This window comes from Lupinus angustifolius, chromosome LG17, assembly GCF_001865875.1.
Source record: "Lupinus angustifolius cultivar Tanjil chromosome LG17, LupAngTanjil_v1.0, whole genome shotgun sequence".
Lineage (NCBI taxonomy): Eukaryota > Viridiplantae > Streptophyta > Magnoliopsida > Fabales > Fabaceae > Lupinus > Lupinus angustifolius.
Window position 1 is genome coordinate 18,267,382 of NC_032025.1, and position 25,483 is coordinate 18,292,864.

Genomic DNA, 25,483 nt, shown 5'->3' on the forward strand with positions numbered 1-25,483 from the left:
ATAAATTCTAACGCCGATATAATGGTATCGAAGCGATTACCTATTACATAATTATTATGTACCTTTGAATACCATCTCGGTTTTGTGGAATAAATTCCAACACCGGTTTAATGGTATTCTAATATATAAAAGTGATGAATAGTTAGTTGTTAGATACAAATAAATAAATAAAGAACAAAAGAATAATAAATTTAAGTGACCTTTATTTATTTACTCTCTTTCGGGTTCATTTTATTTACAAACCAAACTTCTTCCTTAAGGAAGGTTGGTATTAAAAAATAAATAAATTGCGGAAAATAAATAAAAATAAATAAAAGTTAGTAAATTAGCTTCATCACGTTTGTATATTAAAAGACGTTTTCAACAAATAAATTTATTGATAACACTTTACTATTTTACAATTTACACTTCTTTCGAGATTCAATTGTAGTATAATATATGGTTATGTCGAACCACAAGGAATTGCCTAATAGAATGAATCATATGAATATGTCAATGTACAAATAACGAGTTAAACATATTTTGGTGGTTTTTGTTTTGAATTGCATATAAACAATTAACAAGAAACATAAACTAAGTATTAACAAATTCTCGAGGAGACAAGATCATTTTGAATAAAGAAAATATATCTCAACTTCTTATGAATTTGAACTACTTAGACAATTCTTATGTTTTACTTTGATTAACTCCAAACACCAAGTTCTAAAATCCTCCTTTTAGTGTATGTCCTAAAATGGTAGAATGATAATCACTTATATTTATTACTAAACAATATTATGTCCACAAGAGACTAGGTTGTCACACCCTAATCTTGGCTACTCTAATATTTAAGTAGTAATAAATATAAGATCTTAAGAAAAGTATACTTAACTTGGTAAATAAACTAAGTAGTACAACCACTCCTTAGTTTATTTGTTAAGTGTTTGAGACAAGTAATTTTGTGACTTCAAATCAATTTTTAGGTGATCAATCTAAAAAGAGCATTAAGAATTTCTCAAACAAGTAAAATTAATCAAAGCACCAACTTGAATGATTAAAATTCGAATCTTTTAGAATATAAGAAGTAGAAATACATAACCATATTCAAAAGAAATTGTTAGAAGCATGAGTCATCCATCCAATGTTTGGATGCTTTGAGTTCCAAATGAGATTACAAAATTGATTTTTGCATCTCATTCGCCTTCTCATTTTCTCCTCTTGAATTCTAAACTAAAATTACAAACTTACTTGAAATAAAGCTCCTAAAAACTAAGAACAAGAAGAGAGAACTTCAGCGAAGAATTTCTAATGAAAAATGAGAGAGATATGTGTAATTGATTCTCTTTTGCTCGAATGGAATGTGCCCTATTTATAGAAATTATTCTAGACCGCTTAGCTGCTTGTCAGCCCCGCTAAGCAGCTGAGCAAACCCTTCAGCATGGGTTTGGTTCCTTGATCAAGTAGTTTTGTCACCTCCTTATGCTTGCTACCTGAGGTGAGATCATTGGTGACTTCATGGTTTGCTTGATGGCTAAGTCAAGTCTGGGTGCATACCGCTTAGCACACCTGTTGCACTGCTATGCTGCTTGTTCAACAACTTTGACTGTGCTGACTAGGACGTGGCCTGGTGCTTGCTGATCTGGTCAGGTGTCTGGTTCTCTGCTAAGCTGCTTGGTTGGACTGCTAAGCTGTTTGTTCAGCAGCTTGGGCATGTGCCAAGCTTGTGTCTGACCATGTCAAGCTGAGTTCTGACCGTGTTAGGACTAGTTTGGTGCTAGGCTGAGCGGTCAAGCAGGTCCGCTCAGATGCTTGCTTGAGTAGCTTAGTCCAGGTCAGGCTAGTATCCAGGCTAGGCTAGTGTCGAGGTTAGGCTAGTGTCCAGGTCAGCTGCTTAGCGGGGCTTGGTCCACGCTTAGCTGCCTAGTTGAGCACCTTGGTTTTGGACTTCTTTTTCTTTTTGACCCTGAGTCTTTTTTCTCTTCTTTTCTTCTTTCTAAATCCTACAAAATACATAAAAAAGAAATACACACACAAATATACAAGATTGTGATATTTTATACAAAAAGTATTGTTTTGAGTTGGTTTTTCTCAATTATGCTTAAGATAAGTGCCATAAAAGTGTATGAATTTTAGGTATGTTTGGCAATTATCACCTTGGGTCATAACATATAGTGTAGGCTCACTCTTACTCCTCCTGAAATCTTTATCGATAATGCACTGATCAATTATACAGTACCATGCTCGAGGAGCTTGCTTCAAGCCATATAGAGCCTTCTTCAATCGTAGCATTTTGCTTTCGTTGCCCTTGCTTATGAACCCTTGTGGCTGCTCCATAGAGATCTCTTCTGGAAGTACTTCACTGAGGAATCCAGACTTGACATCTAGCTGGTAAATGCTTCATCATCTGTCTGTTGCAAGAGCTATTAAAGCTCTTATAATATCTAGACGAGCAACTGGTGCAAATGTCTCATTATAGTCAATTCATTGTTGAAAGTATCCTTTAGCTATTACTCTCGCCTTGTGCTTCTTTATAGTGCCATCATGATTGAGCTTTATTTTACAGACCCATTTTACTCCAATGATGCATTTATCTTTTGGACAATCTATTAGCTCCCACATTTTGTTTTGTGAATTACTTTTATCTCTTCCATTTGCCTTGACCCATTCTTCTTACCTTGATGCATCTTTAAAGCTTCCACTTTCAACTATGGAGAAGTTTCATGTCATATATATATATATATATATATATGTATATATATATATATGTATATATATATATATCTACCAAAGATCTTACTCATCTTAGAGAAGATTCTAGATAAGGCAGTTCATGTGGGAGTGTAGTTTGCGTACCTGGATCTTCTATCACTTCTTCTAATTCTCCTGTTACTTGTGGTTGTTGTGTTTATATGGAGATGTTATATGTCTCAATATTTCCTTCGTTCTAGTTTCAAGAGGCACTTTCATCAACTTAAACATCTCAACTGATGATAAGTTTCTTCATTTCCAAGTTGTATATTTGATAGCCTTTTGATTGTGTGCTATATACTAAGAAGTTGCCTCTTATCAGATCGGTCTTCTATTTTGTGTCTCTTTTATTTTGGGACATGTATATAACAGATGGATCAAAATACTCTTAGACATTCAGCCAACGACTTTCTACTGCTCCAAGCTTCTATTGGATTTCTACCTTCGACTGCCTTTGTTGATCACATATTCATTATGTAGACATGTTTGTAGATTGCTTTGGACCAAAAGGTGTTTGGCAAACCTTTCTCCTTTAGCACCGATCTAGCCATGTCCATGACTGTACGGTTTTTGCTTCCGGACACCCCATTTTGTTGTGGAATGTATGCGACTGTGAGTTGACACTCTATACGCCTTCATCCTCACAAAATTTATCAAACTCGCGTGAGTTTTATTCTTTGCCACGACCACTTTTGATACTTTTATATGTTTCCCACTTTTCTTCTCGACAAAGGCCTTGAACTTCATAAATATTCCAAATACTTCTGATTTTTCCTTTATAAACTAGACCCATGTTATTCTAGAGAAGTCCTCAATGAGAAGGCCAAAATATTTATCGTTAGTGACTGATGGCGTCCTCATTATCCACATATGTCAATATGGATAAGCTCCAATAAGCATTTTGCTCTCCAAGCTTTCTCACTTGAAAAGGGTAGTCTGTGTTGCTTCCGAAGTAGGCATCCTTCATTATATTGGATGCATGGAAGATCCATCATCATTCTTTTTTGATATAATAGTTTTAAGGCTTGATTGTTAAGATGGCCAAATCTTTGATATCGTAGTCATGATTCATTAACTTGCACATTTATGGCAATGTTAGTAGAGTTTTTCAAAGTTATTGAAAAAGGTCTATTTTTATTCTCCATTTTAACTTGGGCTATCTTATGTTTTGTCTATTGTTGTCATATATACTGAATGTATCTCCCTCAAAGTGGAAAGAGTAACCTTTCTGATGTGATCCAGAAAATGCCCAAGATTCCAAAGAAGGAGCTATTAGGCATAAGTGGGCCCAAGCCAAGAACAAGGCCCAAACTTGGACTAAATGTACTTATGCTCCTCATAAAGAACATCAAGGAGAAGCCACCCAATCCAATCTTCATAAAGATCATAAAGACCATCAAGGAGCATCCTCCAAAACCAACCCAAGCGAAATAAATGAAGTCTTTGAAGAGCATTAAATGAAGTCAAGACCATTAAAGCTAGCATGGGAATTTCGTGCAACTGCAAGACTATTAATCAAGTCAAGCATGATTAATTCAAGAGATGTTTTTCGTGCAACTCATTCAAATCAAGTCAAGGGAGGTTAACTTTATGGAGTAATTCGTGCAAGAATTAACTTCTAGTCAAGCATAATTAATTCTTGAAATGTTTTCGTGCAAGAGATTAAATTCATGAAGATTATTTGTGTCAACCATTAAATCACTTCAAGAGTGATTATTCCTTGAAGTTTTCGTGCAAGCCCATCATCAAGTCAAGCATGGACTTAATTGTGCCGCCCATCATAAAGCCTTCACAAAGAATTAAGTTGTCGCCCACATTCATTCCAAGTGATCCGTGCAATCAACATGGAATCATGAAGAATTAACTAAGTTGCCGCCCACATTCATACCAGGTATTCGTGCAAGGCATTTAAACATGACAAAGTGGCCGTCCAATGGGTTAATGCATTCATGAATCAACCAAATATTCGTGCAAGGCATTTAACATTGAAAGGTGGCCGTCCAAAGGGAATTAATGCATTCATGAATCAACCAAGTGAGAATTCGTGCAAGGCATTTAACATACACATTGATCATGGAAGCAATTACTTCATGGAAGACTCAAGTGGCCGAATTATCATCAAAGACAATGATTCCAAGACTTAGAAATTAAGGCTTTGTCATGGAAATTCAAAATGTCATTTATGTGTAATTTGAAATACTTAGAATTTCGGTTGGGCCTAATTTACTCACCATGAGTTAGCCTTTAATTGTAACATTTCAGTTTGAATGAGAACCAACTTTGATTTCGTGTGAAAATAGAAAGTCTTGTTTCTTCTTGAGTGGGAGTTTCTCTCCACACTCCTTGGCTGAACCAAGGTTATAAGTTCTTATCAAGAACCACGTTCTTGTGGCGAACATCACCTGGCTTATCCACATTCCATTGTTGTGGCGCCATATCACCCTTCAACCTATTCCATCTTCTTTTATCCGCTGCCTATTTCTTGTTATCTTACAAACACATCCAAACACAAACCTAAACACTACAAACCGTGGCCTTAAACAAGCAAACACCAACCAAGAAAAGATCGTTCTTAGAATCTCCTGAAGAGGTTCTCATCACTTTCTCCATCATTTGGCTAATACTCAAGAGATTTTCTTTAAGATTTAGAATTAGTAAGATATATTTGATAAGTTGCATACCTAACTGCGTCTTCGTTGTGACAGTTCCCTTGCCTTTAGACTCCACCATGGTGCCATTACCCAATCGAACTTGCACTTTGACGGACTCATCAATATCTCTGAAAACGCTCATGTCCTTAGCCATGTGGTTACTATAACCATTATCCAAGTACCAGTTTTGTTCTTTATCACGACTAGAGACTTGGTTGGCATAGAATAGGTTTTGGTCATATTGACACTTTTCATTGAAATTGGTCTGATGATTATTTTTGTTGCAACAATTTTTCCTTTAAGTGCCCAAATCTTTTGAAATATATGCATTGTATCTTTCCTTGATATCGACATATTCTTCTGAATGGTTTGGCTTCTTGCAGATGTCACATGGAGGATATTGTTTTTATTTTTTCTAGTGAAATCTTTATATTTCTCCTTGCTTCTAGAAAACTCTTTAGAAAACTCTTTGATTCTAGAATGTTTCGCACCATTATTATTTCTTCTTTCATATTCTTTATTCCGAGACCTTAGTCAGAGCTTTAATTGAAATGCTTTTCTAATGAACATTCATCATGTCTACTCAATCTTTGCCTATAAGCTTCTAAGAGCTCATTAATTCAGTCACTGATAGAGTAGACAAATCTTTGGTTTGTTCAATCGTAATAACTATTAGGTCATATTTTTGGGGAATAGAAATTAGAGTCTTCTCAACAATTCTTTTGTCAAGAATCGTTTCCCCATATGCTTTCATTTGATTGAATATTTCTTCTATTTTAGAATAATAGTCTTTTATGGTTTGAGACTCTCTCATTTTAAGTAATTCAAACTTACATCTAAGAGTTTGAAGTTTAATGGTGCATACCTTATCGCTGCCATGAAACTCCTCCTTAAATATATCTCATGCTTCTTTGGTACTTGCAGCTGATTGTAGAGTAAATAACGCATTTCCATCTTTCTACAATTTTCCTTCAACTCCTTTTTTTGAATTGTGGTAAGTGTTGAAGTATTCTCTAGAGTAGTGGATCATTCTTCAACAACATCCTATAAATCTTGGGACTGAAAGAAAGTAGTCATTTTTGTGCTCCAAAAATCTCAGCTTTCTTTAGATAAAATTGGGATAGGAATAGATGATGATTGAATAATGTTAGCCATAACGCAAGTGGTACAAGATGATTTAATATGGATAGATGATTTTTGAGGTAGTTTAAAAATGGATAAAGTGATATTCTACGCCTAATGTATGACTGAGCGTAGCTCTGATGCCACATATAGTAATTTAGAAGATAAATTTGTTGGGGTAAAATCAGAGTATACACACCTAAAAGGGGGTGAATATATATAGTGGTACAATATAGCCGCTTTTCCGGTTTATCGCAAATATCACAATATAGACCGGGATAATCAATTATCTAACAGCTTAGTCGATTATTCACTCCACATATTCGATTATTAACATAATTAGTCAATTATTTAGCCACTCATAAATCTTGGAAAATTTAGGTTTCTTGATGAATAAGTTTCACAGAAATAGTTCTTTCAGACTCAATTGCTTAACAACAATATACTAAACAAAATATGTAGATTAAGATTCAATTTAAGCAATTATAAAAATTAAAACTAATATACATAAAAACATAAAGTAAAGAGATTAAGGATAGAGAAAAGTTCACCAAGATATTTTATCCTGATTTGTTTGTGGGTCCACTTGCAAACTACATTCAGGCATCCCCGTCTAATCTTGGGAGATTTTTATTCACTATAAGATTGAATGTATTTTTACGAAACACACTTCCATTTCAATATAAGACTCTCATTCTAAGACTAGAGATCCCTGATCGGTTTGCCACTCCACCCTCTGTGGATACCTCACCACCTATGGTTCTAACCCCTCACCAATCCTAACTCACTTCTAAGAACCTTGTAATAGTGAATATTTCAACCCAACCACAACTAGAATTTTATACCTAATTCTCAAGACACTTGAGAACCTTCAAATCTCTCAACTAAATTAAAAAACTAAATCTGAATAATAATACACCTTAATTGTGCTGATATAACTATAATCTCAGACCTAAATCCTGATGACAAAATCACACAAGAACTCCTACTTTCTAATATGATTTATGCATGGTTTTCTCAAAATGCATTTTCTCGAAGATTTGAAATTTTGAAAATTTTTCCCTATTAATTCTCAAAGAAACACTAATTCTAATCACAGAAGATTTCACTCTAAGAGTTCATAGAAAAATATGAAATTTTGAAAACATGGGGTCTGAACCAATGAGAATAAAAACAGTTTTTATACAAAACAATTTTTTGTTGATCTAATCGATTATCAAGACTGGTAATCAATTATCGAAATGCTAAAGACATGATATATGGTGGACATAATCGATTATTGCTGCCATAAGGCCAAATTCTTTAGCTACTAGAACTTTGAATAATCGATTATCACTATGCATAATTGATAAGTGCCAAAAATACCTATTTTTCATATACTTTTTATGGCACTTATCCTATGCAAAAATGTGAAAACCAACTTAATTCAACACATTTTAGATAAATTTTGCATTATTAGACAATATAATTTTTGATCACCTCTTGTCCTAGTTTTCCTTGAATTTTGTAGGAAATTGATTAAATTAGAAGAAAGCCAAGAATGCATGTCAAACCAAAAGCCAAAAGTCCAAAGGAAAAAGCTCAAAACAAACAAGTTAAGTACGACATGTTGTATGCTTAAGCTTGTCATAAAAAAGATGACCTAGGCTTGAAGAAATCATGCCCATAAGTGCTAAGTAACCAACTAAAATCAACTCAAAAATCATGAAACAAAGGTTGCTTTGGCATGAAGAAAGGTTGGTTTCTTCACCATGAAGATACCAACCAGCCAAGTGTGGATCTACCTAAGCTAAGCGACCAAGACCAAACCCATACATGAAGAAAGGTTGGTTCCTTCACCATGAAGGAACCAAGCAGCTGGGCGTGGGTCAAGCTCAAGCTGGGCGGCCAAACAGATCAGAAACCTTACCATGAAGAAAGTTAGGCAAACTCATCAAGCAACTTGCTTATTCTTTACTTGAAGGCCAAGCACATGACCTCATGCATGACATATGTTTTGAACAAGCAAGTAGGAGGTGTCACCATGCATGTAACCTAGCACACAATAGGTTGTCCAAGCTAGTTGCCCAAGATGGGACAAGCTGCTGACCCACCAGCTTGGACCAGTGAGCCAGGCGGCCATGAAGTGAAGCTTGGCGGTCCAAAATGCCTGTAAACGACACCTTAATTTCTCCACTTAATACACATCACTTTTTCATCATTTTTCACACATTGTACATCCCATTTTTCTTCTCATTTTCGGTTCTCTTTCATTTGAGAGTGTTCTTAGGTTGTATTTAGGCTTTTAGTTCATAAAAATTCAACGGGAACATAGTTGGAAAATGAGGTGCAAAAACATGATTTTGTAACCTCATTTGGAATCAAAAGCATCTCATCCTTGGATAGATGGCTCATGCTCCTACTTATTGACTTGGATTATGGTGTAATATTACTTCTCTTCTTAATTTGTATCTTGTTTTGATTTCAATACATTCAAGTTATTAATTATGGTTAAGTTTTGATTCTTTATGAAATTCTTAATGCGGTTTTAGCTTGATCACCTAAAACTTGATTTAAAGATCCAAAATGCTTCTTCTTAAAGTGTTGACAAGTAAACTAAAAAGTATAATCTACACCTTAGTTCACTTGCCACATCAAACATCTATTTTAAACAACTTATGTTCAAGGCTAAATGATGTTAATGGAGCCTGAAGTAGGGTGTGACAACCTACACCGACAAGTGGCACTTAACTATTGTTTAGTGTATTACATAAGGTTTGAAAATCATCTTATCATTCTAAGACACTAGATGAAGGATTTAGAAATGGCGTGTGGAATTAACCGAAAGTATAACACATAACTTGTAATGTTTTCAAAATCATTTGAGTCAATAAATAATTCCATCTTTCAAATCAATTTTCTCTTCATGAATTTGTAAATAGTTAGTTCTTTACTTTTTCATGTTTCTTTATTCATAAAATCACAAAAAAAAACAACTTTAATTGTTACTTTCTTACTTTTGATAAAATATACAAAGTATAAATATATTTATATTAGGAACTTCCTTGTGGTTCGCCATAATCCTATACTATAATACAATTGAATATTGAAAGAGATGCAAATGTAAAATAGTAAAGTGTTAACTTATAAATTTTATTTGTTGACAAAGAAAGAAACCTTGAATCAAAGTGCAATTTAATTCATAAGTTGTATCTTTGTGAAAATGAAAAATACACAGTTATAATGAGTGATCTAACTACTAAAATTTATTTTCTGTCATTTACTTTCCGCAACTAACATTTATTTTTTGTCATTTACATTTCCGCAACTAACATTTATTTATTTTTTTATTCTTTATTCTTTATACCAATGCTTCGAAAGAAGTGGTACGATTAAACTATAACTTTATTGCTTTATTTATTTGTTCTTTACTAACCTTCCATAAGGAAGTAGTTTCGTTAATAAAGGAAAACAAAAATAAATATCACTCATTATCACTTGTGTTAAATTGCTAAATTCATACCATTATGTCGGCGTTGGAATTTATTCCAACAAAGCCGAGATTGTATGAAATTATTAATAATTCAATAAAACTAAGTTTTTTATTAAATGAACATTCTTGAAACTATTATACCAGTGTGAGAATTTGTTCCAACAAAGCCGAGATGACGAGCAAAGAATCGATCTGTGATTAAATAAAATAATCAGAAACTTGATGCCTAAAAATAAATCAAGATCGAAAAACAATCTTTCAACAATAATCGATTATCATATTTCATAAAAAGATAATGGATTATCAACTTAAGCTAATTGATTAAAAGAGCTAGAATGTAGTTTCTTTAATATGAAGAATGAACCTCCTACATGATACATGTATATATGCAATGTAAGATTTCAAAATATATACATTTTATGCACGAAATCATGTATACTCAATACATGAACATTATATTATCATGTATGGATGAATGAATGGATTATTCAATGCATGAACATTATATTGCAGATTATTCTGCAAGTACATTTCAATAACATCGAAAATTAATCTATTCCTCAATCTTGTAGTTGTTTATAGAGAATTGAAGCATTTGCAACATATCATTACAAACCACAAACTCCAGTGGAACATCTTGCAATTCTTCACATTAACTATTCTCACAATACATATGATATGATTATAGTTGGTAGATAAGTGAACTAGTATTTTTTTTCGGTGGAGGATAGGGGCAAGTGAACTAGTTATTTAAACATGATGTTAGGGACCTATTCATAGATGCAAAAATTTGCTCTGACCCTTCAAAAGAAATTAGACTAGATGGAGAGACACCCCAATATAAAAGATACTCCTTCACCGTGTAGTGTTCAAGTAGAACTACGAACAATTGACACTATTTCCAATATGGTTCCACTTCATTCTTGTTAAATGTCCTGTTTGCATATCTCTATTTTTGTTGTTGTAATCACCATTATCAAACAAAGATGTTAGGTTTAAAACATGTTCCCAATTCTATCAGACACCAATGATAATGAAATAAAAACAAAAACTAATGAAGATTTAATTTTTTTAATTAAAATCACATATTTTTATTGAAACATTAAAAGATTTGAGACATGATTTGTGATATTAAATTTCTATTTTCCATGAATAGCCGTAACAGATGTCCCAATAATTGTGTGACTCGTGTATGTGGTAGGTGACGTTGACATCCAAGGAACATTACTAACATGTCCATGTCCCTCCAATCTAACCATTATTTACCTTCTGTAGAGGTTGAACATCTAAGTAAAGTTAGCTGTAATGTAAGTAAAAATGTTAATATTTTTGTTAAAAAGTATGAAACCTCTCAAAAAAGTTTTTTTTTCTGATTAAAAGTGGCAGCTAAAAATAAACATTCAGTTTGGCCTTTATTCTAGAAGCCAATTTTTAGAAGTCTCCGCTCAATCTTGTAACTTTTCCAAGTCTGAAAACATGGTGGAAGTTGGACAGAGAATATCCACTCATTCACACGTCCTTGTCTAATGCTGTCTATCCGACAAACTGATTAGTTTCCTGTGAAACTTTGCTATGTTGCATATTTTCCATATTGTTGCGGCGCTTACACTCCTCTAGTCAATTTTATATTTAGTACTACCAAATATCACTTTCATCACATGTGTATCCTACATGCTTGTCATCCATATTATCCATATATCAACAAGGGTTGATTTACCTTACACATCATAAGTGCATCGCAACAGTAAATATTCAGAGAATGAGTTGCGGTACTCTAGAGAGGTAAGTTGTTTATCACTTTTTGTTTTAGATAACAAAAATATTATTTCATTATTCGATTCGAGTGCATAAGCCGCTTTCCCTTTAGGAATCTTGTCTCAAGCCATTGATCTTAGCTTTTCATAATATATTGTATTTCTTTTAGTTTTTTAAAGTATTTGTCTTTCTAGTACTAAAGAAGCACCCGTGAATTTTAGCGAAATTATACAAAACAGATTTTCATTCCTATTCTTATACAAACTCCCTTAATTTATATACTTACATTATAGTTACTAAATCTGTAGAGAGATAAATATAATTTTTTTTTAAAAAGTGATAAGGGTAATTACGTAAACAAAATATGGTATATGGTGGAGATAAGTCCAAATAGTATATTAATCAATATCTCTTTATTATTTTTGGTGTGATATAATATAGTATAAGGGTGATTTAAACAAAATCGTCTTAGAATTATTAATGCATTTTGCAACGAACCAAAAATAATAAAGAGACAGACTCTTATACTATTTCAACTTGTGTCTACATTATATCATATTTTGTTTAACTTAATTACATTCGTCATCTTTTTATTTAAAATATCACACTTATTTTTCATGCAAATGTAGTTAGTATAATGTATAAATAAAAAATAGGAGTGATTTATGTAGGTATAAAAAATAGAAGGATAATTTTTATAATTTTACTAAATCAAGAAATATGGTGTTATTTACTCATTTTCATAATGGAAGAGTTTGATTAGAATAATTGCAAGTCTCTCCTCCTGGTCTTGTTGACCTGCTGCATAACATAATGGTTCATGAGAAAAATTCTTTGCAAAAGATTGAATCAATCAACTAATTTTCTACTAATTCTTCTTCTATTTGTGAGTTGCATTTTGGATAAGAAGAAGAGAAAGAGAAGACTTAGGAGCCATGAAATATATCTGTGAGATAACTCTCAAGCTTTTTATTTTTCTTCTTTCCTCTTTAAAATTCAACTCCCAAACAACTTTAAGTGAAATTTGTAAATGAATTATTGTTTATATTTTAGGATGAAATTTAACTATATAAATAAGTTAAAAATGTAATATGATAAGGTAAGAAAATATATATATTCATACTAAAAATTAAAAGACTTAATTACTTTTTATTCGTCAAGTATTGGTCTTAGTCCCTAATATATTTTTTATTGATTTTGGGCTTTAAACATTTCAAATACTTTGTTTAGTCTTTGTCAATAATTTAAATAATAATGTGTCGGCAACAAAATCTATCACATCAACAATGAGGTTATATGTCACTTGTAGTGCCAATCACATTATTTATGAGAAGTAAACCAAACTTTTAAAATATTTAAAGATGAAGATAATAAAAATATGGACTAACATAAAAAATTGATAAATTTGTAGGGTTTATGCCAAATTAAGATAATAAATAGAAAATACCAACACTATGTCCCTTAGGTGGTAGGTAAAGTGGACCCTACCATCTTCACAATATGCATGACTTCAAATTCTAGAATAAGCAATCTTTATATAGTAAACATAAGAGTTGAGTGACGGGCTCTCTAACCTATTAATAAGGTGAATGATATTTAAATTAAACAAAAAATTAAATTTATAACCTAATAAAATGTAATATTATACAATATTTCTTTATAAATGTAATATTGTGTATAAAATCATCATATAATAGTTAATAGTTAATGATATAACGATAGAATATAAATTTAAGAGTTAAAATCTTCTTCATTAATAAAGATACAAATTTTTCAGAAAAGCAAAGGAAAATATAGCTTCCAGTAACATATTTATCCTTTTAATTATTATAAAATTATACTTTTACCAATGAAAACAAAGGAAAATACATTTATTTATCTCTTCATTAACGATGGATGTGGTATTGAGAGTTTGAGCGCATGACAAATGTCATGGTGTTTTGCATTAAACAACAAAAAAGATAAATACTATGGCATAAAATCTTTCGCATACAGTTGCTACTTGAGATGCCTAAAGAAAACCACATGTTTTGTATGAGTCTGACTCGTCTTTAGTTTTAAGAGAAAAAGGTCTTCTCATTATAAATCAGGGAATACAAATACCATTGCATATGTGGTTTTTTCTTTATAATTTCATAGCACTCTCATATCTATTACTAGAGAATTCTAATTCTTTTTTATATGTCAATTTATGTTGTATTTATCAGGTGAAATACAAACAAAATAAAACTAACATCAATTATCTTTAAAAAAATTAATTATGTTTTTATTTAGGTTGAAATATCTTTATAAGTTTGGTTGTGTATAATTATTATCGTTCAACTATTTGAAGCAAAAAACTTATAATTTTCTGTATCAAATGGGGAATTTAATTAGACTCGCATCTTATTCCAAGTATTAAAATGATCTGAGTGAGTACCTAATAAAGTATTTGATTAATTTAACAGCCTGTGTAAAAGCTATAAAGTAAATAATCACATCATCTTTAAATTTGTCTTTTGAAAAAGGATCCCACGAAATAAAGAAATTAGTATCAAGAATAAAACAAAAAAATTGTCGTTGTATGCTACTAGTAATAATAAACAAAAGAAAAGTGTTGCTTGGAAACTAATTGATGTATGTATTTGCTTTTAGTCTTCCAAGGTGTATTAAAATTGCTTTTGGGTGGTGCAAGATTTTCCAAGGAAATTATGCAAGAAAGTGAATATGGCGTCAAGGCTGAATAAAAAATAAATTGAACATAGACTTTAAACTCATTTCATTCATTCAAGTCGTTTCTTAATACTTAGTACCGAAGTGGTGAAGAAATTCTACATCTCCATTATGATTATTGGGGTTATCTATATATTATGGGTTTTCAGCAATGGGGTACTTTTTCTAACCACCGATTTTATTTAGTCATTATTTTTAATGCACCTTTTTATATTATTATTGAATAATAAAAAATGCACATTTTATTAATAAATATTTTATCTATTAATAAAAATGCACATTATATTAAGAAATACTTTATCTATTAATAAAAATGCACACTATATTAATAAATACTTTATCTATTAATAAAAATGCACATTATATTAATAAATAGTTTATCTATTTTTAAGGCAAAACAGTAAAGGATAAAAAACGTTCTTGATAAAAAATTATTCTAACTAATACACGGATAAGCCTCGTTGAATTATTAAGGAGACACGTAGGCAACATGTTTTTATATGTATAGTGGGTCGTCTGATATATATAACTAATTCATCATTCACTATTACTTTGTATTACTTTTATTTAAATATTAATAAAAATTAAAAATAAATAATAAATAATATAATAATATAAAAATATAAAAATGTAAAAATATTTTACGCTCTTTTTTTTGCAATGTCTATTTTTATGGACCTTTCATACAGACTGCAAATGGTTTACTTTGTTGTTTTATATTTTCAATTTTTTTACTTTTTATCTCTCCTGTGTGTATATATAAAATGGCATTTTCTTATCAACGTTCTTTTGGGGAATTATCTTAAACGTGAAAATTCTGTACGCAACTTCCTCTGAAGTTTAGCCATTTCAAAATCTTGAACTTTTGGCTTACAGACATCACATCTTACCCTTAAATTTTTTGTTTAGAAAATGTGAAGAGTTTCACATTAATTATTTCAAGACATTATTTCATTTCCAGAAATGAGTCCTTAATTGATTAGTGGGAATGCCTCCATTCATAATATTAAACTAGAATGATACCAACAAGATATTTGTCTAATGATATAAAACTCTGTTAAGTCAAATGTTCAATTCCTTGGAGTAACACTTGTTTGGAGGGACAGTCATAAATATCAAAAGAGATTAATTTCTTACTCATAAGGAGAAAAAATACAATTGGTAGTACAAAAAAACTATATATAAATGCATCTTCCAAAAAAGTGTCTCATAGTAATGAAACCGTTGATTTTTTATTTAGTCACCTATTTAACAATAGTATATACTCTGACTCGATCTAATTGTCACTCCAGCATATTGCACATATGTTAAAACATTGAATATGTTTATTATAAAAGTAAAAGAATATATTTTGATTAAACTATCTCTACCAACTCATACCCAAATTAAGTTATACTAGTTACATTCAATTTCAGTAATTTATTTTCTTAAAACCAATGAACCATAAGAGTGAGTGAATAAGTGATGAGAGAGAATGAATAACTGAAATTGAGTTTAACTTAACTTGAATATAAATGAATTATTTATAAGAGTAAAATTTATGCTCATAAAATATAGGACCTATGGTTCTTGTATATTATTTTTATTTAAGAATTAGTGATGATTAAGATATAAATGAGACACAAATTTGTTTCTCTCTATACTTTAGACATGCTTGATGTTTTTATTTTAGGTTTTTATTCCAATTAGATACGTCAAAATGGTTTACCCAATGGATTCATGATTTCCCCATAGGGCTCAGACTAAATGGTGTTGAAAAAAACCAATTACAATTTATTCATATGGCAGGCTTGACCAAATAATATTAAAAAAGTAATTTAAATACTTTTTAAACTCTTTTTTTTTACAAAAAAAATCATTGTATATTAATGTCTAATTCTTTGTAACACATCTACTCTTCAAGCCATGCTATATAAAAGACTATTAAAAAATAATATAAGTTAATAAAATTATTAAGACAATTTGTGGGGAGCATATCTGCTGTCTCACAAAGTTTGTCATTCTATGTGTCACTATTTGTGATTGATTAAAAAAATATATTTAAATTACAATTTTAATAATTAATTATTTTTCTGACCATTTACAAACAGTAACACATAAAGTGATATACTATTTTGGGACATCAGATGTCCACCCCAATTTGTGTCCCCAAGTCACATAATGATATTTATTATCAAGTCAAAAGTTTTAAGAAATAAAAAAATAAATAATTGAGTAGTCCGAACTCGTCTGAGTAATCCCTAATCCCACTGAGCAAGACAAGATCAGGCTAAAAAAACAAGATTTTAAAAAAAAGCGCTTTATAAGATCCGTAGACCATATGAATTTTGAGCTTTTGGGAAGATAGAATCAGCCCATCCTAGTTTGATAAAACGATTTATTAACGAAGGCTTCATATACGTTACATTAAAATAAAAAGGGTCCACATAACAAACAGAAGAAAAAATTGTCCAAACCGCAATTACCTTCCCCTTTCCAAGCAGCTACACTACACAACATATAACTTCAAAATGAGAGCTGACAGATAACACTAGAATCGTTTTCTAAAAAAAAGGAATAAAAAACCATGTATATCATCACAAACCACAAACTAAACTGGCATATCTTCCAATTCCTAACATGAACTATTCTCAGAATACATAGGATGGATGGGATCACCTGTCCCAACTTGGTGTCCCCAATCCTGTCCCATTCTATTCATATATTGACATATGAAATTAACATATTATTTTAATAAAATAAAAATAAATTGAGATGTTATTTTTGACTTGTTGGTAAACACTGATTGATGTGGGACATAGTACAGGAACTTTTCTGGGACAGTGGATCCCGTTCCACATAGGATATGATCATAGTTGGCAGATAACTGAACTAGTTATTTAAATATGATGCTAGGGACATATTCATAGATGGAAACTCACCCTTCAAAAGAAATTAGACATGATGGAGAGAAACCCCAATAATAAAAAATACTCCTTCACTGGCTTGTATTCAAGTAGAGCTAGAAATATATTAATAGAGATCATTTGTCTCAAATTTTGTCATTAGTGTGGAATAACATATCTGGAACTAACAACACCATTTTCGATATGATTCCACTTCGTTCTTGTTATATGGTCATAGTGGTGGTGTTTGCATATCTCTATTTCTGCTGTTGTAATTACCATTATCAATCTCACCAACAAACAAAGATTTATGCTTCAACATATTTCAGATATTGTTATGCACTAATGATATTGAAGCAAAAATAGAAAAAATAATAAAGGTTTAAATTTTTTAATTGGACGACATGTTTTCATTGATACGAGACATGATTTATTACATCAACTCTTTGTTCTCCTCGAATGGCAGTAACCGGTATTCCAATAACAGTGTGATGGGTGTCCGTGGTTGGTGATAGGGACATTAACATCCCAGGAACATTACTAACATGTACATGTCCATGTCCCTCCAATCTAACGGACAAGTTGATGACGGCGTGTCCCCTGGAACCGTCTTTAGCCCGTAGCCGGTAACTAAGGTACCCTACTGACCCTTGGGGAAGAAGACCAATGTCCAAGGCTGGGATCATACTCCACCCAAGTTGGGTTAGACCAATGATTCTTCTCTTGGTGAATAATTGAAGGTATAGGCATGCATATCTATCATGAAAGAAGCTATGATCCACTGTGATGCGGAACTTGTGATCCCATGTTAGAGTTGTTATCATTGGTGTACTTGTGGTTGAAGGGAGTTTTGTGATTGTGATGAAGGGTTTGATGGTTGGGTTGAAAAAGGATGTGTAATTGTTGAGGCCTTCAATTGAAATTATTGTAATCTCCACTACCACTGTGGTGGAAGAGGAAGAGGGTGGTGGCATGGTTATGATGCTCATAGATTCATGAGATTGTGTCTTAGCTTAGTTATGCAAGTTAGAATAGAAGCATTGAAGTCAAGAAAAGGAGGGAAAGTAATGAGGGTTGGGGAGGAGAGAAAAGTAAATAAAAGTGGATAAAGAGAAACGTCTAAGAGCTGGACTATCACTAGTTAAAGGTAGAAAGTTCATGTGGATTAGTTGTTGCTGAGTAGTTACTGTAGTTTCCTTGGTTGCTTCAATATTGTGCTTGAATACTATCAAGAGTTCAGTACTGAAATGTGAAGCTCATTTAGTTTTATTATTTATAATATTTTTTATTTAAAAATAATTTAAAATTTATATATTAATTTTTTTAAGGTTACATATCACAATCTTCTTCGATATTAGACCTTCTAGTACTAGATATGATCCAATTTCTTTAATATTAAGAGAAAGTTCTTGTGGATTAATTGATGAGTAGGCAGTGTAGTTTCCTTGGTTGCTTCAATCATATGGCTTATGGAAATTTTACTTTCTTCCTTGAGAAGTCAATTAGGTAGTTACTTCTATTGGGATTTTTAATATGTGGGGGAAGTTTAAAATTAGTGAATATTGGATAAGCTAAAATGCATATAAGAATAAAACCCATAAATTTAATACCTTATATTTTGATTCAAAATATAGTGTGAAGCTTATGATTCTTCATGAAGCTATTTTATTATAATCTGCCTTTGTTTTGTCCCTTCTTCATAACAACTACTTGTATGGCATATGACAACCATGCAATTTATCTTATAAATAAGAATGATATATGTACAGCTCATTCTAAGAACTCAATTCTACAACTATGGAGAAACATATCCCCCCTTTAATTTCCAATTAAGGAAATTGTAGAAATGAAATATAAATATATAAAAAGGTGTGTCTTGATGGATAATGAGAACTTGCATAAATAAAAATTGAGAAAAAGTAGAATAATAAAACCAAAAATTTTAACATGGAAAAACCTCATTAAATTGAGAAGTAGATAATCATGAGACTCAGTCTAGAAAATGTCTCCACTATATAAAATAGAATTACAATAGTTGTCCATCTCTAATAGGAACACTTAATCACCCACGAAATATGAGATACAAAAAACTCACTAGTCGTCTCTCACTAAGAATACTAGTCTCATACTATGGTGGATATCATCTCTCTCACTTATTCTCTATGTTGTTCTTCTCACTTCCTTGTTAATCTCTTACTCACGAGTTTCCTCTATATTGTAAAGGAGAGGAAGACTTCATCATAAAGACATAGTGAATGATTAACTCTGGTGTGAGCAAGATGAATTTTTATCAGACACAAAAAATACTATTTAGTTTTAATAAATAAAATTTTAATCAAATAATTTAAGGGTATAAGAATCTATACAATTAGCAAATGTGCCATTTTACTACAGGCCTAGGGATGCAAGGTGCTAATATCTTCCCATTTCCGTAATCGACTCATGTGCTTAACTCATGTTAAAATACCATATTTTTTATTTTGGGCTTAAAAGGAAGTTTTCTTTATTTTAACCACAAAAAAACGTAGTGGTGACTCCAAATCATTTGTGAGAGGTCGAAATTGTCTTCAAGATATCATATGTCGCATATTAGTTGTTCAACTGAAAATCGATTGTGACAAATGTGCTTTATCTGGGAATAAAATGTAAGATTTTTAGCTAGATGGATTGCACTTTGATTTTCACAATGCAAAACATGTATTTCTTGAATATGACTCATTTCATGCAAGATGTTTTTCATATATTTGATCTCTTTTCCACCTTGAGATGTTGTAATGTACGTCACTGTAGTTGTTGATAATGCATCACATCTTTTAACCTGATGTGGATTTTATGGAATCTACACCTCCAACCATATTTGTGTATGTGTATCCTACCAACACAAGATCTTCATTACCAAAACTTAAAATCTCTTAGTAGTTCCCATCTATATCTCAATATACAATTCACCATATTCTAGTATATTTTGCCGAGATTGGACAAGAACCGACTAACAATTCCAATTGTAGACAATATATGTTCTTGCATAAATTGGGACATATATTAGACATCCTACCACAATAGAATAAGACAATCTCCTTATTTATTTCTTTTAATTTCTTCATTACAGGTTGGACATTGCATTGTACGTAATTTGAAAAGTTCATTAAGTTGAACACTAATAGGTTTTGTCTTATCCCTGTTAAATCTCTTGAGAACATTCTCAATATACTTCTCTTGTGATAACCATATCAACTTCTTGGAACAATATCTGATTATCCTTAATTCAATGGTCTATTTTGCAGTCAAGTCTTTTTTGGCAAAAGACATACTTAAAGCATTCTTCAAACCAAGAATCTTGATTTTGTCATGTTCCATCCTATTCCAAAAAGATCAATCTTCACCCAAAATATTTACTCAACAAAATTACATAGACAAGGTATAATTTCCTATTAACAAGAAGTATAGTTGAATTGATTAACCATACTATCCATTTTTATGGCCTAGTATACTCTTTTCTTTAAAAATCTTGGATTAATGAATAATAAATAAATCACATAAAATGAGGCATAACATCAACATATAAATATATGATAATTAACACTCATGCATTTGCATTTAACATACATGATTTTATGCATAAAGGTTTAATCATTTCTAAAATCGTGATTGCATGATCATTCATCATATAAGGTGTTTACCATTTAAAATTGAAAAACCATTTTTAACGATTTTAATTGATTAACCAGTTTGTAATCGATTAAGTCCTAATGAAATCCTTAATCGATTAAGGAAAGTCATAATCGATTAAATGGAGTTACAGTAGCTAACCTCCCAAAATCTCTGTTTATTAATCGATTAAGTAATCGTTTAATTGATTAAGCCATAACTGAAAATCTGTTTTCAAAAACCCATTAATCGATTAACATGACAATTTAATCGATTAATATATGTTGTATTAGTTATGAGCTAATTCTGTTATTTTGCAACAGAATCATAATCAGTTTTAAAGCAATGCTTTTCACACTTTTATAGAGATATAATTGAGGATCATTGTGAGATCGAAAAATTATTGACAAAAAAAAAAAGAAAAACAAAGATTCATGGTGCTAAACTTTTCAAAGCTAATGTGTTGATTCTTTGAAGTTTTTCTTGCAAATCTTTTTGAGAGAAAAGAAAGAGAGTTCTTTTCATTGTGCTTATACATTACATTCATTTGAAATACCTTGCATGATTTCTACACTTAGTTGTTAGGGCTGTTTGTGAGATCATTCTGTCAAGGATTGTAGAAGAGTCGATTTAATTGTTGTTATCCGCACAATCTTGTGTGCAAAGTAACTCAGCAAAATTGAGGATAATTATCGTGGTGTGTGGTATCATCACAAGTTGAGAATTAGGGATCATTACAAGCAGGGAGTCATGATTCGAGCAAAGAATTTTGGTTGGGGCCAGATTGCATGAATGGTGTGGTATCTAAGTAGGCGTAGATAGAGGTCAAACCGAGCTTGGTGACTCCATGATTTCAAGAAGGAAGTTTCTGTTTAGGGATATTGGAAGTGTGTTTGTAACTGAACTACATTTCTAATAGTGAAGAAAAGTCTCCCAGATCAACCGGGAGGCCTGGATGTAGTTTGGAAGTGGATCCACAAACGAACTAGGATAAAATCCTCGAGCACAATCTTCTCTTTCCCTATCTCTTTAAGATTCAGTCTTTACTACTTTCTATGTTGAAATTGTATTCTGTGATTAAGTGTTAATTATTGTTAATCTGTTAATAATCATGAATCAATATTGAGTTAGTAAAGATCTAGATTCACAACTGTTATGCAAAGCAAGAAATCTGTTTTTCAAAAGAATAACAACTAGTATAATCGATTAACGTGCTGATTGTAATCGATTAATTGAACTATCCTTAATCGATTAACCCTGTTGATAATCGATTAACTGCAATAGCTTTGTATTCTGCGCAAATATCAGAATAGAGGGATTAGTGATCCGCTACACCTATTCACCCCCCTCTAGGTGTAATCTTACCTCACTAGTACCCAACATAAGCAAGCACTATTGATTTGCATCAATTCCAGTACGCCCTTTATAGTGAGCGTTGTTGATTTCGTGACTTTTCAAGATTTGCCATACTTTTTAAAGAAAAAAGTAAATGAATATTAACATATATTTGTTTGCATAAAATGTCTAATTTATTTATTAAAAAAATGATAATCAACAACAATCACTATAACAAGCATTGTTGAATATTCTGTGGCCTATTACATTTAATAGCGCTTGGTTAAAAGAGCATTGTTAAATATAGTAAGCGGTAAAACATTCAAGAATGCTTGTTGTAGTGAGCATTGTTTAATGTCAATACCTAACACATTCAACTACGCTCATTTGAATGAGTTGTGAATGTTAATTATCAACAATGCTCTGTACAACAAGCAATGTTGATTGTTACTTAATGTTTAAAACTCAAAATCTAATTTACTTCCTTCTACACTCTCAAACCTTTTCAAGTAGAAACCATCATACAAGTAGAAAACTTCATAATATCATATAACCCTCATTCACTCAAAAACTTCAACAATGGATTCTCAGATCACTGATAATGCTACCCCCGAAAGTCAAAAGCGTACTTCATGTGGAATGACTTTCATGAATAATGTTATTTGTGCGAGCAAGAACATCAAGTTATTGGTGGAATGGAACACAAAGGGTCAACCATTAAACATGAAGGTGACAATAATTTGGTAAGCTACATTAGTGTTACTGTTAGACAGAATGTGCTATTGACATTCGCCTATTAGAATGATAAGTTTTTTATTCCCATGAAGGAGCACATTTGGAATGATATAATAGTGAGTTGTTATTTACATAGTGTTTATGTATTTTCATGCAATGTATTTATATTTTTTCATGCAATGTATTTTTGTGTTTCCATGCAATGAATTTACATGTTGTATTTATGTATTTTCAGTCAACTTTTGAAGTTGGTGAGGAACTCAAGGATTCCATCCTTATTTCTATCGACAAAGCTCTCCGAAAATTCAGCAATGATGCCGACAAGTATGTCAAAGATGATGATGAGAAAATCAACCTCAAACTTCAAACCAAATATGGAATTCTCATTTTCGAGGATCGGTAGAAGACTTTTGTCACTAGACGCACATAAGACGAGTCTTTCATGGTACGTACTGATCTCAATGTTGTTTATTTTTGTAGAAAGTAAGTGATGAAAACTGCAACATGGCAAATAAGTCTCTGTATCCATATCGAGCTTTTCGAGCGGAGTATAAAGGAGTAGAGGAAACAGTGGTAAATTTGTTGGTTGAGTGGTTGAAATATTAATGGTTGAGTGGTACGTTATACGTCTCTTCGTTTATTGAAATATTAATGGTTAAGTGGTTCACTCATCTATAAATATTGTGGTTCACTCAATGTTCTATTTCATGAGTAAGAGTTTGTGTTTCTATAAGAGTATGTTCATGAAGTTAGGAGGAAGAAAACACAAAGTAGTAAAAAATAGAGCAATATTGAACAAGGTGAAAAAGAGAAAAAGGACCAAAATTTGTATAGAGGAGTCGAGGAAAAAATTGTGTTTCTGTTTCAGAATCATGTCAAGGAGGTCCTTAACAACTTTTGATTTTGCAAAAGGACCCAGATTTCAGAAGGAAGGTGGTTGTCATACAAGATTTGCGTGAGATGAATATTTAGTTCATTGATCTATTTCATTTAATTGATTGATCTCTTTCAATTGAAAGGAAATAAAAGGAAAATGATTAATGAGTTATTTTTCTTCATCTGCCATTAAGTTCATTAATTTCCTTCATGGCAAAAGGATCTAGATTTTAAAAGGAAATCAATAAACTGTTATACAAGATTGGTGTAGAGGAGTCGAAGAAAAAAAGGTCCAGATTAATTTGTAAAGTGTTGAGTTTAATTAATTCAGCTCTTTCATTTTTTTAAAACGGTCCCAGATTTCAAAAGGGAAGTGACTGTTATACAAGATTTGCGTGAGATGAAGTTTTGAATAGAGGAGTCGAGGAAAAAACTATTTCCTGCATTGAAATCATTTTCATTTTATTCTTGATCTATCAAATCATTTAGTTCATTATATTCGCATGTACCAAATCATTTAGTTCCTTATATTGTATTTTGTCTCTCTGAATGAATGCTAAAACAATTATTTTGGATGTTAATTTCTATTTTTTGTTAATTATTTGGATGATTATTTTCTTTAATACTAATGTTGTTCATTATTAATAAATTAAACACAATAAACAAATTAACAATAATTAATAGATACAAAGACAAATTAAAAAAATGTAATGTTTAATATTTTTCCAGTTTCGTATTAGTAAACACAATTATATAGTAATCTACTTCATGAAAACTTCATCTTAAATAACTTTAATTCATGTTGTATAAATATTTTCCAGTTATGTAAAATGTTAATTTAACAGGGCATAACTACTCACGCTATTAAATTGGAAAATAAGTTCAATTTAACAGCGCATAATTAATATAGCATTGTTGAAGATGTTTTATTGAAAATAAATAGTAAACAGTTGGATACACAACAATAGCACAATCCTTAACATGCATTGTTGAAGATGTGTTAATGAAAATAAGTAATAAACAACTAGATACAAAACAACAGCATAATCCTTAACATGCACTGTTGAAGATGTAAATACAACAACGCAATCCTTAATGCATTTAATATTCTCTCCAAATGGAAAATGTAAAGATTGTTGAAACATTTTTGTAGTTCAAGCTTGTTTTGTAAAAGGAAATTAATTTCAAGACTCAAGATATAGACAAGATATATACAACAAGAGAAATATGGCACAAGTTCTTAAAAATGTTTTTTGTATAGAAATTCTATTTATATAGAATTACAAGTTGAATTAATTTTAATATTTTATTTAGAAGAAAACTAATTTGAAAGAGAAAGAATGGGAGTGTATACATTTATTAAATTTAAGATTTATTTTTTAGTGAGTCCTCAACTCAAGTGATATTAATATTTCAGATCCTGACGTAGTGAATGTTTTTGGTATAACTAAGGTTATCCCTTCACTTTTTAGGTAAAAAACTAATCCTTTTTGGGTGCATTACTCCTTCCAACAAGTGTCACTCTCAGGAACAAACCTTTAACTTTTGGCTTAGTAGGATACATG

General features: G+C 31.3%; 1 protein-coding gene across 1 annotated transcript; it reads right to left on the minus strand.

Annotated features, from left to right (window-relative positions):
- On the minus strand, positions 11,112 to 18,484 carry LOC109330936. Its single transcript, XM_019565200.1, has 2 exons — positions 17,870 to 18,484; positions 11,112 to 11,216 (listed from the first exon to the last, which is right to left on the minus strand). The coding sequence occupies exons 1-2, from the start codon at positions 18,311 to 18,313 to the stop codon at positions 11,112 to 11,114; spliced, it is 549 nt and encodes a 182-aa protein (XP_019420745.1). The 5' UTR covers positions 18,314 to 18,484.

Bases quoted from the DNA above. Each gene is read 5' to 3' on its own strand.
- LOC109330936 (XM_019565200.1), bottom strand. From the start codon at position 18,313: ATGAGCATCATAACCATGCCACCACCCTCTTCCTCTTCCACCACAGTG. The intron at 11,217-17,869 runs GTTAGTAATGTT...GTTAGATTGGAG, and splicing joins AGGGACATGGACATGTACAT to GGACATGGACATGTTAGTAA.